General features: G+C 41.7%; 1 protein-coding gene and 1 long non-coding RNA gene across 2 annotated transcripts in view; one reads left to right on the forward strand and one right to left on the reverse strand.

The window, feature by feature from the left end:
* wdr11 (WD repeat domain 11) overlaps positions 1-4332 on the reverse strand; it is a 61275-nt gene extending 56943 nt beyond the window's left edge. Inside the window, exons 1-5 of the mRNA XM_076891867.1 lie at positions 4124-4332; positions 3101-3212; positions 1377-1530; positions 1013-1186; positions 465-666 (exon numbers count right to left, since the gene is read on the reverse strand). Coding sequence (XP_076747982.1) covers positions 465-666; positions 1013-1186; positions 1377-1530; positions 3101-3212; positions 4124-4209 — 728 coding nt within the window. The 5' untranslated portion in view covers positions 4210-4332. The remainder of the gene's footprint in view (positions 1-464; positions 667-1012; positions 1187-1376; positions 1531-3100; positions 3213-4123) is intronic.
* A 959-nt stretch (positions 4333-5291) lies between these two features.
* LOC143421706 (uncharacterized) lies at positions 5292-7410 on the forward strand. Its single transcript, XR_013101267.1, has 2 exons — positions 5292-5406; positions 6001-7410. It is a non-coding gene; the product is annotated as an uncharacterized LOC143421706 (long non-coding RNA).
* Positions 7411-15857: the final 8447 nt, after the last annotated feature.

The raw sequence follows: 15857 nt of genomic DNA on the forward strand, positions 1-15857 counted from the left end.
GCCTCATCTCTAGCGGGCCTGGTACCAAACAACGGGGTTGGAGACCGCTGTCTTAAACCGATAAGACTTTGTAGTTTACTTTGAACAACAAGAGACAAAAAAAGGGAACTGAACAACATTGAGCCATAGCATTTCAATAAAACATGACACTGAAAGGGTGACATAACCTACAGGAAGTTTGATTTAAAAACTGACTTAACTATTGAAACAAATATATTCCACAGATTATCCTTTAGCACCTACATAAGTGTTGAGATGAAATTCAGACATTTATTAAAATATTAACATGCTGTACTGTATGAAGATCTTGGCTTTTCAGTAAGTAACGTCTTAAAAACCATACAATACATAAGAGCTTCATTAGACTTGTTAAACTTGAAACAACAGTCTATGTGTCTAAAAAGAAGGATCCAAAATATTTTAAAATAAAGTCAGGGAAGGAAAATTAATTTAATTTCACTCACGTGGGCTTTTCATTGGTAATCAGCACTTTGACCTTGTTAAGGGCCTTCTTGGCACCAGTAGGGGCCGGAGCTGTTGCAGGTGCAGGTTTGGTATGCGCTGGGCTCGCATGAGGACTGGCAATGTAGACCTTTTTGCCAGCGCTGCCTGGGGGTTTGGAGTAAGAAAAGTCTGTGATGAAGACGATCCCTTCACTGGTCAGCACTGGATAGGAGAAAAAGGACAGAAGAATATTATAAAGATTCATTTGCCAATAAGAGATGGTCAGATGTCAATATTCTGTTTTCAATTTGCCATCTGTTATTTGTGAAAGTCTCTGCTTTGACTTATCTTTTTCCACAAAAAAAAAAAAAAAAAAAGAAAGAAATACCACTGGTTAAATTGTTGGCATCACAGAATACCAGTCACATGCTTTCAGATATAAGATATGTTCAACCATACTGCAATAAACAGTAAATTTAAGAGATGAAGCATGCCCTGTGTATGTGGGTGGCAAAGTGAAAAATTCGAAGGCTTCATTAGTCTTTTGGTAAGTATTTTGTTCACCTACATGCCATGTTGGAAGGGTCAAAAGGGTCAAAAGAAAAGGAGAGGATATTCTCAGCGTAGCTTTTTTTCCACAGTTTGGTGCCTGTGTCTCCATTCCACAGAACAATGTAGTTGGGAGGATGGACAGCTAACAAGAGATCACGAGATGCATCCTGATTCCACAGCCACTCCAAGTCTGACAGAGGGAGCGAGCAAAACAGAGAAGAGGAGGTGAGAATGGAAGCGTAGTGCGCACCAGCAGGAGTGGCAGTAACAGCGTCCTAATGAAAACAAATAGTCAACAGCAAACCATCGGCTCAGTGTCTCTTCTTGGCAGGACTGCCACTGAGCTGACAAACATGTTTGGTGTCTTGAAGCTGTCTTACCCCCGATAGGTTTGGAGTGCTCCTGTATCTCACAGTGGGCTGTGCCGCTGACCACATCCCACACTATAATCTTCCCCGAGGCATCTCCCGAGGCCAACCGCAGACAGTAGGGTGAGCTCAAGTTGTGGTAGTAATTTTCCCTGGACCATTTTACCTTCCAACATAAAACACTAATTGAGTCTCTGGGAGGAATATCAGGTAAAGCTGTAAGCCTTCTACATTTGTTGACAGAATGCTCAGAAAGTCAACAACAGAAAAGAAAAAAAAAACAACAACAATAACAGCAAGGTCTGAAGATGTATGATGAATTTCACTAAATGCGACATTGGGGAGAAAAGAGAGTAAAGGACATTATAGGAAATGCATAACACTGAAATAGGGCTGTTCAATATAACGATATATATCGGATGACGATATAAAACAGTCTATCGTTTCATTTTACGCTATCGTTTGTTTCGTGCTGTTGCAAAATAAACTGTTTACGGCAATATTTTTTCATCGTTTTGATGGTCACTGTAGTGGCTTCTTAAAGTTCTCTCTTTCTCTTATATGTAATATAACCACACTACGGACGTACAAGCGCCTGTTTTTATGCGTTGTCGTTAGCAACAACAACGGTAACACCATCGCGTGTCCGCTTGTTTATGTACCACATAAACCTTTCACAATAAAGCTCAAGATCCTGTTGAGACTTTTCAAAATAAACCGAATCACGTGAAAGAGCAGATTATTTACGGATGAGAATTTAAAAAAAGAGCCGCCAGGTGCTAAAAAATAAACGTTAGAACAGGCTTTTCCCCGCAGCACGCCGTGTAATAAATACTCACAAAGAAAACGTTACAACTTATGTCTAAAAATGTATAGTTTCATGCATCGGTTAAAACACTCGACTGCAGCTACATGACTCGCAGCTGCAAACACTTCCCGCAAGTTGAGCTGCCCGAGATTCACAGAATTTACAGAAAATGTTACATTTTTATGATTTATATCGTTATCAGACGATAGAATTCTTATATCGGAATATGAGATTTTGGTCATATCGCACAGCCCTACACTGAAATGCACATTTTATATGTGAAATAACAAATTACTCCACATACAAGATGGTGTTTAAATAATTGATTATGTCTGTCTATTTGCTCCCAGGTAGGCATGCCCTTTACTGTAGGTACTTCTTTTTCTATTTCCCTTTTTCCTTCATTCAGCAAGTTCTCTTATGTCAGGCTGGGTGGTGAGGAATAGCTTGTTGCTGTGGCAGCGGTGCTTTACAAGATTAAAGTGTTCTTTATAGTGAAGAATGAAAGGCCCGGATTGAGCCCAGGCACTGATAATCACTGTAGAATTTATTGCCCATTATTTACTCTTCTCTTCTACAACACACATGCACGCGCACACGGACCCAAACAAAATGACTCTCTGTCAATGCTCTGTGTTGCAGGTGTTGGTTTACAAGAAGCAGAGAGAGCCAAAAGTACTCCACTCAAGGTCACACAATGCTAACATTAATACTGTGAGACATAAATAATACAACCCCACAAGGTGTGTTCACTTTGTAGCCTCATTAGTGTGCCTTTTCTCCAACGGCTTAACTTAGTGGTATATATTAAATCATATTTTGAAGTCTATGGAGCAGAGGCGCAACAGTGAGTCAATTAATTTGTGTAATTAAACAGCAATTATGTTGTGGAGGGAAACAATTAAGCCAATTTACTTCTCAAACTCACCTTGACCACATTTGCCTTGTGTCTCTCCAGCACCTGGATGGTCTGGGCGGTCTTAGGATCAATTATGAGAATACTGGAGTGACATCCCTGAGCTATGAGCCCCTGCCAGCCCCTACAGACCACGTTAGCAAGGCAGAATAGGAGGAAGAGGAAAGAAACAGATGAAAGATACGTGAAATGGTTTGGGATGTGAGACATTGATGTACAAAAGATAACATATGATTCAGACTGTGAACTCTGGACATTATGAATTTAAACTTATGTTTCCAGTCAGCCTGACGCTTAAGTGCACCCTCTCCAGTAAACACAGAATTATTCAACAACTGTGTCTGCATTCTGATTTCTGTGCTTTCCACTCCATGTCTAAATTCATCTTCTTTCCGTGTCCGTACAAGACGTGCATGCATATTTGCCTGGAGTGCATCCAGACTGCAAAAAAATCAAAGCTCAATGACACAACAAATTTCAAAATTCAAACATAACTTGAAGCTAAACTTTCAGTTCCAATGACAAAAGCTGCCAGTGCAGAGACTGTACTATATGCTACAACTACACAAGGTAATTTATCTCATATGATGCGTACATAAAGTTAAATATTCACAAGGACAGTTCTCTTTTTAAATATGTCTGGTGAAAAGCAAAAATAGCTTTAGAAGCAAATGTATCATATTTAGGTTCATGTATGCGAAATTAAACTTTGGCACTATGCTGCTCTAATCTAAAGTTTGATCACGCGAGTCCGACTGCCTTGACAGTCTCTGCTGGATTGCTGTGGAGGATGAGGCATTAGAAATTCATCAGGCCCGACAAAATGTCACATGACATTGCACAAGAAATATATACCCCGCATGTTTGTGAGCTCAATGACAAATTATCAGTGGCCGTTCACGCTGACAACTTTACATGCAGCAATAAAGACAAGCCACGAAACTGACACAATGCAAACATCAGTTCCTTAACGTTATCTGTCAGTCGCGTATTCAATTAACCAAATTATGCTAGCAGCAGAGAAGCGGTACTCACCAATCTACGGCGGTTTTATTCTGCAAATTGAGAGTGCCAGTTAACGTCCGAGCCGCGAGTTTAATGTTGACGGTGTAAGGAATCATTGCTCTTCCTAAGAATTTCTGCTACGTTAACATTTAATGAGTAAACACTGCTAAAATTAATTAGCTTATCTGTATCGGCTCTGTTGTGAATATTAACAGGAAGTGAAATGGTGTTTCTAAATAGGATGCCGTGTAGGAACAAATTCCAGCAACAAAGTTCCGCATTGAATACAACAGTACTATCCCCCACCCCACCACCGCCAAAAAAAGAGAGAAAAAGCGAAAAAGAAGCAAAAAAACAAACAAAACAAAACCCCAAAACAAAAAAAAAGTTGTAATATATGTAAATAATAGTTACAGTAAATACTGTAACTGAAAAACATACGGGCAACATTTATTGTTTTAATCCTCCCAAGATTATTATAATAAAAATAAGTCAATAAAATAATAAAATACATGAAATGAAATGAAATGAAATCAAAAGTTGCCTAAAATACAAAAGTGAATAAGCCTCAAAACAAACAGACACACAAACAGCTGCTTTCATTTTTCTTTACCAAGTGCTGCATTTATAACACAGAAGATATACCAGTTTCACAGCTGAGACAGACAGACATACATACATATTATACCAGAAAGCTGTTGTCAGCTGCTTATTGACAGAGGGTTGCCTGGTTGCTTGGGCATATTTTCATGCGAGTTGCCATTTCTGATACAACTTCAAAGGGTGTCTCACATGTAAGGTGAGTGTACAAACCACTACACTATGGAGTCCCTTATGGGCAGAAATCTGTGCCATCAGAAACTGAATTTGAATAAGTTCAATTTGAATTTGAATTGCTCAGATTGAATCTGAATTGTAACTTGAATAAATACTTTTGAAAACTGAATTTGAATTCGTCTAATTTGAAATTGAATTTATGGTTTGAAAATGATCATCACTAAATTGAAATTGAATTTTATACTTTGAAAATGAATTGATTTGCTTTGAAACTGCATTTTATCCTTTAAAAATTCAGCTCTCGAATGATTTCAGTTTCACTTCTCACCATTCAGTTTCAGTTCTACAATTCAATTTCAGTTCCAAAATTCAGTTTTTTGGAACTTACATCCGGTTCCGGTTCAAGCGCAGATTAATAGAGCTACGTTTTACTAGCGGACCGAAAGTGTTACCGACGGGAATCTACAGTGTCTTGAGCTGAATTAAGACTTCAGAAGTCATTCGTCATGTCGAATGACCAGCGGATAAACTCTCAGGTTGGTAATAAATGTATTACATGTATAAGAACAAGCGTCATGTTAAGAAATGATAGCCGTACAGTAACTTTTATGATTATTGTAGCTGTTAGCTAAAAACGCTAATTTAGCGTAGTTTGCCCTGAATTCAGCTTTGACAAACAAATATGATCGACTGTTTCTAGTAGAATTCCAAAGTTGTCATCTTGTACCCTCTCAGAATGCTTGCAGAGACCCCTACAGTAGGGAAACATGCAAAACGGTGCCCAAACCTTTGTATTTTAGCTTTATTTATGTCTTACACAGCATCCCAACTCTTTAGCTAACTTAATAACTTTAGCTAAAGTGAATAGTTAGTCTAATTCATTAGTGCAGCATTACTGGATCACCTCTGTTTGAAGTGATATAATATGATATACAACTATCACTGAAACAGCAAACTTTGTAAATAAGCAAACAACACTTCTCATTCTCTAAACTTTGGCCACAGCTGTAGATTACACTATCAGCGCTTGTTCACTCTTCACAATAATTACATTTCTAAATTTACTTTGTGCATTTACAGGTAAACAATATCTAATATTTTATCTAAATGACTGCTTTGTCTTTGAAAAGGGTGAAGAGCCTGAGGCCGGTGACAGTCCAGTTCTACTCTAAGTACTAGGGCTGGGCGATATGACCCAAAATTCATATCTCGATATTTTTTAGCTGGATGGCGATATAAGATATATATCTCGATTTTTTTTTTTTTTTTTTTTTTAAAGCCATAAGTTAAGAACAAAAAGAGAGTTCTAGTCACACTGTGTCCCAGATGTGGGCGCTTTTATTTACATACAGCGTAGATGTACATGAAGAAATTACTCAAAAATAAATTATCAGCATTTATTAAATAATCATGGTCCATAAATAAAAGAAAACAATGTTGTTTTTGTGCATAACAAAAAGCTCACAATTGTGCAGTCAAAATGTAAACTAATAGACGCTGAGCATAATAACAAAGAGACAGATTTCACAGCTGCACCACGTCTCTGAACAGGTGCCATTTGTGGTCCTTATACACACACAGTACGTATCACTCCGCGAGGCTCCTCCCCGGTAGCCGTAATCCTCCAAGACAATCCATCAAGCGGTGCAGCTCCGTAGCTTAGCAAAGTCATATTAAAACATTTTTTGACAGATTGCCGAGCGCTGTGTACCACATAAAATCGGTTCGCGGTCAGTAAGCACAACCAGAATTCATACATAAGGCGCACTGTCGAGTTTTGAGAAAATGAAAGGATTTTAGGCCGTGCAGCATGTCGTTAGCGCGGTTAGCTCGTTAGCGCGGTTAGCTCGCTAACACGTTGACGCCGTCCAGCCCCACGCACGGTAACTCGCTAACGGAGATTTTCCGCTTTCATCTTGTCATTGCCTGCAGGTGAAGTTATGGGGGAGGCGGAGTTGTGTTCAGTGAAGGAGAGGCGAGGCCGAGTAACGTTGCGTAGAGACAAAAGTGGACGAAAGAGAGGCAAACCTGCGGCTCCACGAGTATAATTATAACGTAACATAGACTATATCGATATAAACGATATTGTCACATCTTATATCTCGTATGAAAATATATCGATATTTTTAAAAAAACTCGATATATCGCCCAGCCCTACTAAGTACATCCTTACAGTGGCTCACAGGACAAGGCCACATTCCTGTCCTGCCAGAAGAGAAGAGAAACTTCAGTCTTCATGCAGTTCAACCACACCTGTCATATTCCATATGACAGGGGTCTCAAACTCCAGTCCTCAAGGGTCAAAGTGTCATGCAACTTTTCCATGCCCTCGAGGACTGGAGTTTGAGACACCTGCCGTATGGTGTTCATGCTGTTTTCTACCCCACAGTTACAGCATGTCTGACTGCCTGTTCAGCATATGCAAAAATATATGATGAGTTTAAGCATGTGATGACTAAGGCCTTCCATTATGGTGTTTGTCATCACATGTCACAGACATCTGGATGATCATTTGGAATAAATAAAATACTAAAAACGTGTTACTTCATCTTTTATCTTTATTATTATTATTATTATTGTTCTTATTTTACACTTTTCATTGTTAGGCATTAGGTTTATTTGTAGTAGTCCTTTCCAACTTCTTTCCCCTCTTCCATGTTACTGTGTCAGCTTGTCAGCATCTATTTGGGTTTGGAAGTGGAACAGAAAGTAAAGAAATCCAAAGTGCCATTAAAACCAGGAGAGGTTCTTATATTTCAGAAGAAGGGATTAATTCAAAAGAAATGACCTCAATGCCATATTTTATTTAGGAACCCTGGAGAGCACTTTGCAAAATAACACATTCTTATAATTTCACCCTCAGATGAGCCAAGCTACAACTGTCAGAGAAGGTGATGTAGGTTCAGAGCATATGAGAGTGGTTAAGTTTGTCTCTTGTCTAGATGAAGGCACAAGAGGGATCAATGGCAAGGCGTAGAGATTCAGTATCTTCAGTCTTCAGTGGACACTCCATTTCTGGCACAAAACACCTGTAAAAGATGGTCAATTTAGGAGGTGACCCGACAACTTCAGCCTGTCAAACATATTAATGGAGCAGTATGCTTTAAAAAAAAAAAAATCTAATTAAGCATGCACTCAGTACCCTAAGAATTATTATGGTAGTTAAACACAGTGATAGTTGTATATCACTTCAAACAGAGGTGATCCAGTGATGCTGCACTAATGAATTAGACTAACTATTCACGTTAGCTAAAGTTATTAAGTTAGCTAAAGAGTTGGGATGCTGTGTAAGACATAAATAAAGCTAAAATACAAAGGTTTGGACACCGTTTTGCATGTTTCCCTACTGTAGGGGTCTCTGCAAGCATACAGAGGGGGTACTCTGACAGGGTCCAAGATGACAACTTTGGAATTCTACTAGAAACAGTCGATCATATTTGTTTGTCAAAGCTGAATTCAGGGCAAACTACGCTAAATTAGCGTTTTTAGCTAACAGCTACAATAAGCATAAAAGTTACCGTACGGCTATCATTTCTTAACATGACGCTTGTTCTTATACATGTAGTACATTTATTACCAACCTGAGAGTTTATCCGCTGGTCATTCGACATGACAAATGACTTCTGAAGTCTTAATTCAGCTCAAGACGCTGTAGATTCCCGTCGGTAACACTTTCGGTCCGCTAGTAAAACGTAGCTCTATTAATCTGCGCTTGAACCGGAACCGGATGTAAGTTCCAAAAAACAAAATTTTGGAACTGAAATTGAATTGTAGAACTGAAACTGAATGGTGAGAAGTGAAACTGAAATTATTCGAGAGCTGAATTTTTAAAGGATAAAATGCAGTTTCAAAGCAAATCAATTCATTTTCAAAATATAAAATTCAATTTCAATTTAGTGATGGTCATTTTCAAACCATAAATTCAATTTCAAATTAGACTAATTCAAATTCAGTTTTCAAAAGCATTTATTCAAGTTACAATTCAGATTCAATCTGAGCAATTCAAATTCAAATTGAACTTATTCATATTCAGTTTCTGATGGCACAGATTTCTGCCCATAGTCCCTTTGCAATGTGGGGGAGAGATATCCAAAACTAAAGAAGGAGAAACAGTTGATGAAAACTATGCATTGTTTTCACAATTTTTCACAAAAAATAAAAATCAGTATAATATTTATGGAGAGGCATGACAATAAAAGAACTGAAATCTGAGGTAGACTTTGGTAACAGCAAAGATGGTGGTATGTAATGCATAACTTTAATGTGTAACTTCCAATGGTAAAGTCTTGTTTTGGGTCAAAGTTGACAGACATACAATTTTTTGTTCTTTGTTTTTTTTGGGGGGTTTGTTTTTTCAGATTTGACCAGTGAACACGTACCGGTGACTTTTTTAGGCTCAGTTTATTTAGACCAGGGGTCTCAAACTTAAATGAGCTGTGGGCCACTGCTGGCACTGTCATCTGATTGAATGGCCACTTTAGTGTTCAAGTAGTACGAAAAAACATACAAACAAACAAGCAAACTTAATCCTTTCACATTGGTACTCTGTGTCTGGCCAGATGCGTGGCAGCACTTCTGCTATAATTTTGTTCATATTTAACAAAATAAATATGCAGACAAATTTTTGTTTTTTAAATAACTTATTTTAACCCTGCACTCAACAAAAAACAAATCCTCCCTAAGAACAAAAGTAACTTCAAAGGCCAAATTGTATGATATATTTTATCATACAATTTGGTCCATTATACGGACTGCAAGTAAGGGTGACGTGGCCCTCAAGTGGCCCCCGGGCCCTGATTTAGACTGTGGCATACAGCGTTAAAGGCTGGCTGCCAACTGACTTCTTGTGTAAATAAAAATGTAACTGAAATGATCAATCCCCCAGTGGAAATGAAGTGAAATTAACCTGAAGTGGAAGCATCCAGTACCCAGTAACTAGGGAATTATTATTGTTCTGCTTTAATTGGTGTTCGATTATAAAATGTCACTGAAAACATTTTTATCCTCTTTTCAATTGCAATTTATTCACAATTTAGCATCCACCACTTGAAAAGATTAAATACATAAACTATCCCAAATACTCGTCTTGTTTGTTTTCTTTTTAATGTCATATGAGTTAAATGAATGATGAAATGCCTCAAATGTTTTGTGTTTTCAAAAATGACTTATGTACTCCAATAAAGTGCTTAAGTTTAGTGGCTTATTTAATATTTAACAACAACCAGTGTCATAACTACTGCAGCAACTCAGCAACTTCATATAATTTCCCCTCGGGATGCATGTTCAGTAGAGACCCCACATTTCTCACTGTGTGAAGAGTATCCTGCAGGAAGATGGTGACATCATATTTTAGTCTGATGGGCTTGGAGGCAGCACACAGGGGAGTGCAGTGAATGGTTTCTGGCCACCAAAGCTGTGAAACTGAAATATAAACTACCTCATTTAAGTGTCTGCAGTTCGAGAGTAAAATCTTTGTGACTTTTATTTGCCAGTACTCCCTCTGGAGCTGGCACACTGGTTGATAGTGCTGAACACACCAGTGGTGCCTCCTGGTAGTGCTGTGTGATACAGCAAACTTTGGTAGTGATCCAAGTCCATGTAAACACAGAGCCAGAACTGCCGCTACCAATATTGACCCCAATACCAGTTATGAATACGTTCAAGCTACAAAGGCAGCTTATAGAGGAGATCAGAGATCATTAATTTGAAAATGCTGTTCACATTTTAATAGGAAATCACTGAGATTTTTACCTTCCACAATAATAAGCTAATACAACAAAACACTCCATTCAGCTTTTCGTGCATTTTGACACTGGGTGTGTTGGAGACCTGGAATGTAAATCTGCTTGTCTCTAAAGCACTTTGTGGCAATACAATAAATGTATATTTATATAAATACATTAGATGCAACATGGGGCCCGGCCGGGCACAGCCTGAAGAGGAGACATGGGCCCATCCTCCCGCAGGCCCACCACCCGCAGGAGGCGCCATAGGGGTCGGGTGCATTGTGTGCCGGGTGGCGGCCAGGAGCGGAGGCCCTGGCGGACTGACCCCCGGCTGCCAAGACTGGCAATAGGGACATGGAATGTCACCTCTCTGGTGGGGAAGGAGCCTGAGTTAGTGCGTGAGGTTGAGAGGTACCGGCTAGATATAGTCGGGCTCACCTCTACACATGGCTTGGGCTCTGGAACCAGTCTCCTGGAGAAGGGCTGGATTCTGTCTCAGTCTGGAGTTGCCCCTGGTGAGAGGCGGCGGGCTGGGGTGGGTATCCTAATATCCCCTCGGCTTGCTGCCAGTACGTTGGGGTTTTTCCCGGTGGATGAGAGGGTTTGTTCCCTGCGCCTTAGGGTTGGGGAACGGGTCCTGACTGTCATCTGCGCTTATGCGCCGAGTGGCAGTTCAGAGTACCCAGCCTTCTTAGAGTCCCTGGGGGGGGTGCTGGAGGGTGCTCCACCTGGAGACTCTGTTGTCCTGCTGGGAGACTTCAATGCTCACGTGGGTAACGACAGCGAGACCTGGAGGGGCGTGATTGGGAGGAACGGCCTCCCTGATCTGAACCCGAGCGGTGCTCTGTTATTGGACTTCTGTGCTAATCACAGTTTGGCCATAACGAACACCCTGTTCGAACATAAGAGTGTCCATAAGTGCACGTGGCACCAGGACACTCTAGGCCGTAGGTCGATGATCGATTTTGTAATCGTATCAGCAGACCTGCGACCATATGTTCTGGACACTCGGGTAAAGAGAGGGGCTGAGCTGTCAACTGATCACCACCTGGTGGTGAGTTGGATCAGGTGGCGGGGGAGGACGCTGGACAGACCTGGTGCACCTAAACGCGTAGTGAGGGTGTGCTGGGAACGTCTAGCAGAGGCCCCAGTCCGCGAGATCTTCAACGCACACCTCCGGCAGAGCTTCAACAGCATTCCGAGGGAGACTGGGGACATTGAGTCCGAATGGACCATGTTCAGCATCTCCATTGTCGAAGCTGCTGCATTGAGCTGCGGCCGCAAGGTGGTTGGTGCCTGCCGTGGTGGTAATGCCCGAACCAAATGGTGGACACCAGAGGTGAAGGGAGCCACCAGGCTGAAGAAGGAGTCCTATCGGGCTTGGTTAGCCTGTGGGACTCCGGAGGCAGCCGACAGGTATCGACAGGCCAAGCGGAATGCGGCTCGGGCAGTGGCTGAAGCAAAAACTCGGGTGTGGGAGGAGTTCGGAGAGGCCATGGAAAAAGACTTTCGGACTGCCTCGAAGAGATTCTGGCAAACCGTCAGACGTCTCAGGAGGGGAAAGCGGTGCTCTACCTGCACTGTGTATAGTGCTGGCGGAGCGCTGCTGACGTCGACTGAGAAAATTGTCAGGCGGTGGAAGGAATACTTCGAGGACCTCCTTAATCCCACTGACACGTCTTCCGAGGAGGAAGCAGAGTCTGGGGATGAGGGGAATGACCCGCAAATTTCCGGGGGCGAGGTCACTGAGGCAGTTAAACAACTCCTTGGTGGCAGAGCCCCTGGTGTTGATGAGGTCCGCCCCGAGTTTCTGAAGGCTCTGGACGTTGTAGGGCTGTCCTGGTTGACACGCCTCTGCAATGTTGCGTGGAGATCAGGGGCAGTACCTGTGGACTGGCAGACCGGGGTGGTGGTCCCCATCTTTAAGAAAGGGGACCGGAGGGTGTGTTCCAACTACAGGGGGATCACACTCCTCAGCCTCCCTGGGAAAGTCTATGCCAGGGTGCTGGAAAGGAGAGTTCGTCCGTTAGTCGAACCTCGGATACAGGAGGAACAATGCGGTTTTCGTCCTGGTCGCGGAACACTGGACCAGCTCTTTATCCTCTCCAGGATACTTGAGGGTGCATGGGAGTTTGCCCAACCAGTCTACATGTGTTTTGTGGACTTGGAAAAGGCATTCGACCATGTCCCTCGGGGTGTCCTGTGGGAGGTGTTGCGGGAATATGGGGTGTCTGGCCCATTGCTACGGGCCATTCGATCCCTATACAACCGTTGCAAGAGCTTGGTTCGCATTGCTGGCAATAAGTCGGACTCGTTCCCGGTGGGTGATGGGCTCCGCCAGGGCTGCCCTTTGTCTCCGGTTCTGTTCATAATTTTTATGGACAGGATTTCTAGGCGCAGCCAAGTGGCGGAGGGCTTTCGCTTTGGTGGCCTCAGAATCTCATCTCTGATTTTTGCAGATGATGTGGTTCTGTTGGCTTCATCGGGTGAGGGCCTCCAGCTCGCACTGGAACGGTTCGCAGCCGAGTGTGAAGCAGCGGGAATGAGGATCAGCACCTCCAAATCTGAGGCCATGGTTCTCAGCCGGAAAAGGGTGGAGTGCCCACTCCGGGTCGGGGATGAGTTCCTGCCCCAAGTGGAGGAGTTCAAGTATCTCGGGGTCTTGTTCGCGAGTGATGGGAGAAGGGAGCCGGAGATCGACAGACGGATTGGGGCTGCAGCTGCAGTAATGCGGACGCTGCACCGGTCCGTCGTGGTGAAGAGGGAGCTGAGTGTAAAAGCGAAGCTCTCAATTTACCGGTCGATGTACGTCCCTACCCTCACCTATGGCCACGAGCTGTGGGTAGTGACCGAAAGAACGAGATCGCGGATACAAGCGGCAGAAATGAGCTTCCTCCGAAGGGTGGCTGGCCTCTCCCTTAGAGATAGGGTGAGAAGTTCGGCCATCCGGGAGGGGCTCAGAGTAGAGCAGCTGCTGCTCCACATCGAAAGGAGCCAGCTGAGGTGGTTCGGGCATCTGACAAGGATGCCCCCTGGGCGCCTCCTGGGTGAGGTGTTCCAGGCATGTCCCACCGGGAGGAGGCCCCGGGGCAGACCCAGGACACGCTGGAGAGATTATATCTCTCGGCTGGCCTGGGAACGCCTTGGTATTCCCCCGGATAAGCTGGAGGAGGTGGCTGGGGAGAGGGAGGTCTGGGCCTCTTTGCTTAGGCTGCTGCCCCCGCGACCCGGCCCCGGACAAAGCGGGTGAAGATGGATGGATGGATGGATAGATGCAACAGTAATTTTTCATAGCGTAGGTTTTGAGGTATATTTTTTTCCATTTCCAAAAAATGTTTGTATTTAATACAATTCAGTGGGCTACATACTGACCTTTGATTAAGTATTGAGCCTACTGTGCTAGCATCGATTTGATACCAGTACCAGCATTGGTATCTGTACTGTTGATATTTGGATAAATCTGCCTATATCATCCTCCTGGGAATGAAGTGCATCCTGGCAGATTCTTATATTAGGGAAAGACCTTAAACTTATGGGTTCGACTGATAATCAGAAGAATTTGTTTTCAGCTTTGTACATAAAACTGCCACAGAAATATACAATATGCCAGATTTAATTACACTTTATGTGGCTAAACAGAGTTACATAGGTTCATTCTTATTTAATGTAAGCTCCTTAAGCTCTGTGATAAGAGGCTTAATTTGCTTTATTAACTGCAAAAGCAAAAAAAAAAAACAACTTCTCTCAGTTGGAGGGTTTTGTTCCAGCCTCTGAGACGTTGGCCTTCAGTTTTGAGATTCATTCTTCAGTGAAGGATGAAAAAAGAAAAAGCCTGCAGTGCAACACAAAGAACATATACTGAGTCCAAGTCAACTGAAATAAAAAATAAATACATACAATGGAACTTTAAGTTTATTGGCTTGAAGGTTTTTTTTAAGTAACATTTGATTTATTCTCATGAAGTAGAGATTTTCTTTAAGAAAGATGTTTTTCCAACTTGCCTATTGTGACATATTGAAAAACATAGGTTCCAACAACACAATGAAGCCCATTTTTCTTTCGTCTGTAGAGACACTAACATTGGATGTGGGGGAGAAAAAAAAAGACATGTTTAATAGTCAAGTACTTTTAAAAGCACTAAATGTTCAGGGTAACTATTAATTTACTTATGGCTCATTGGCTGCAAATGCAGTACTGTTAATGGTGTTTTTACCAGAGAACTAATTGTTATTTTTTAGGCTAAATATTCCTCAGGGAGTTGTCACACTGTTACAACAATTGATTGAAATTATAATTCTGACATTTTCAGCACCTCAATGAGATTTTCAAGCTTTTTCATATTGTGATGCAGATCCAGGAACTGGGGAAATATTTGTATTTATTAATTATTTTTTTGCGGCAGACAGACTAAATGAACATATACGATAGTGTTCTTTATCTTTCTGTTATTGGATTTTGCTAACAATCCCCTCCAGATCTTTTTCTGATTTGCATGTTAATTGTGAGAAGGTTTACTCGAGATTGCGTCTCACCTTACATACTATAAATGTTTGACTGTCCATCAGGATGCTGTTACGGCTGTCTGCACATTCAGTGTACACACCACAAATCTGTCTTTTTAATAGTAATTATGCCAGGTCTGCCACACTGCTGAGCTGGAATGCAGTTATCATATATTTTCTATTCCTGCTGGAGGCACACAACTTTGGATTTCAGTCCAACATTAACCTAGCTTCCATATTAAAATTACAGAAACTGTGAATATAATTTTGACGGGCTATGACAGTATTTCATTGTAAAGTCATTTTCTGTTGCAGCTCGGAGAAGCAGTTAACCTTTTCATATGGGAAGCTAAGGCATTTATTTTGAGAGACTGCCTGTCAAAATTGATGTCTTTTTGCTGTATTATACCCCAAATCTACTTAACAGATTGTTGAGATTTTTATGAAAATAGTTTTTGAAGTATATGAAAATTTTCCGGTCATTTGCAAATCTAGGGGAACGCTGTCTAATCTTATTAAGCATTTCTAACTGAAATATAATTTTCTTTTCATTGTTAGTATTTATGTATGTATGTTTTTGTTCATTTAAAAAATATTGTTAATATTATAGAGGAGCATTTTAAACCTCTCCCCTCCAACAACCTGCTCAAACCACCATACCATACTATCTCCATAATTAGATAATCAGAGGGGACAACAAGGGAATAGGCCTCATCTGATCATAAAACTGATTGCCAGTCAGCTGTCCAACGACTTCTG

This window comes from Maylandia zebra, linkage group LG13, assembly GCF_041146795.1.
Source record: "Maylandia zebra isolate NMK-2024a linkage group LG13, Mzebra_GT3a, whole genome shotgun sequence".
NCBI classification, from domain to species: domain Eukaryota; kingdom Metazoa; phylum Chordata; class Actinopteri; order Cichliformes; family Cichlidae; genus Maylandia; species Maylandia zebra.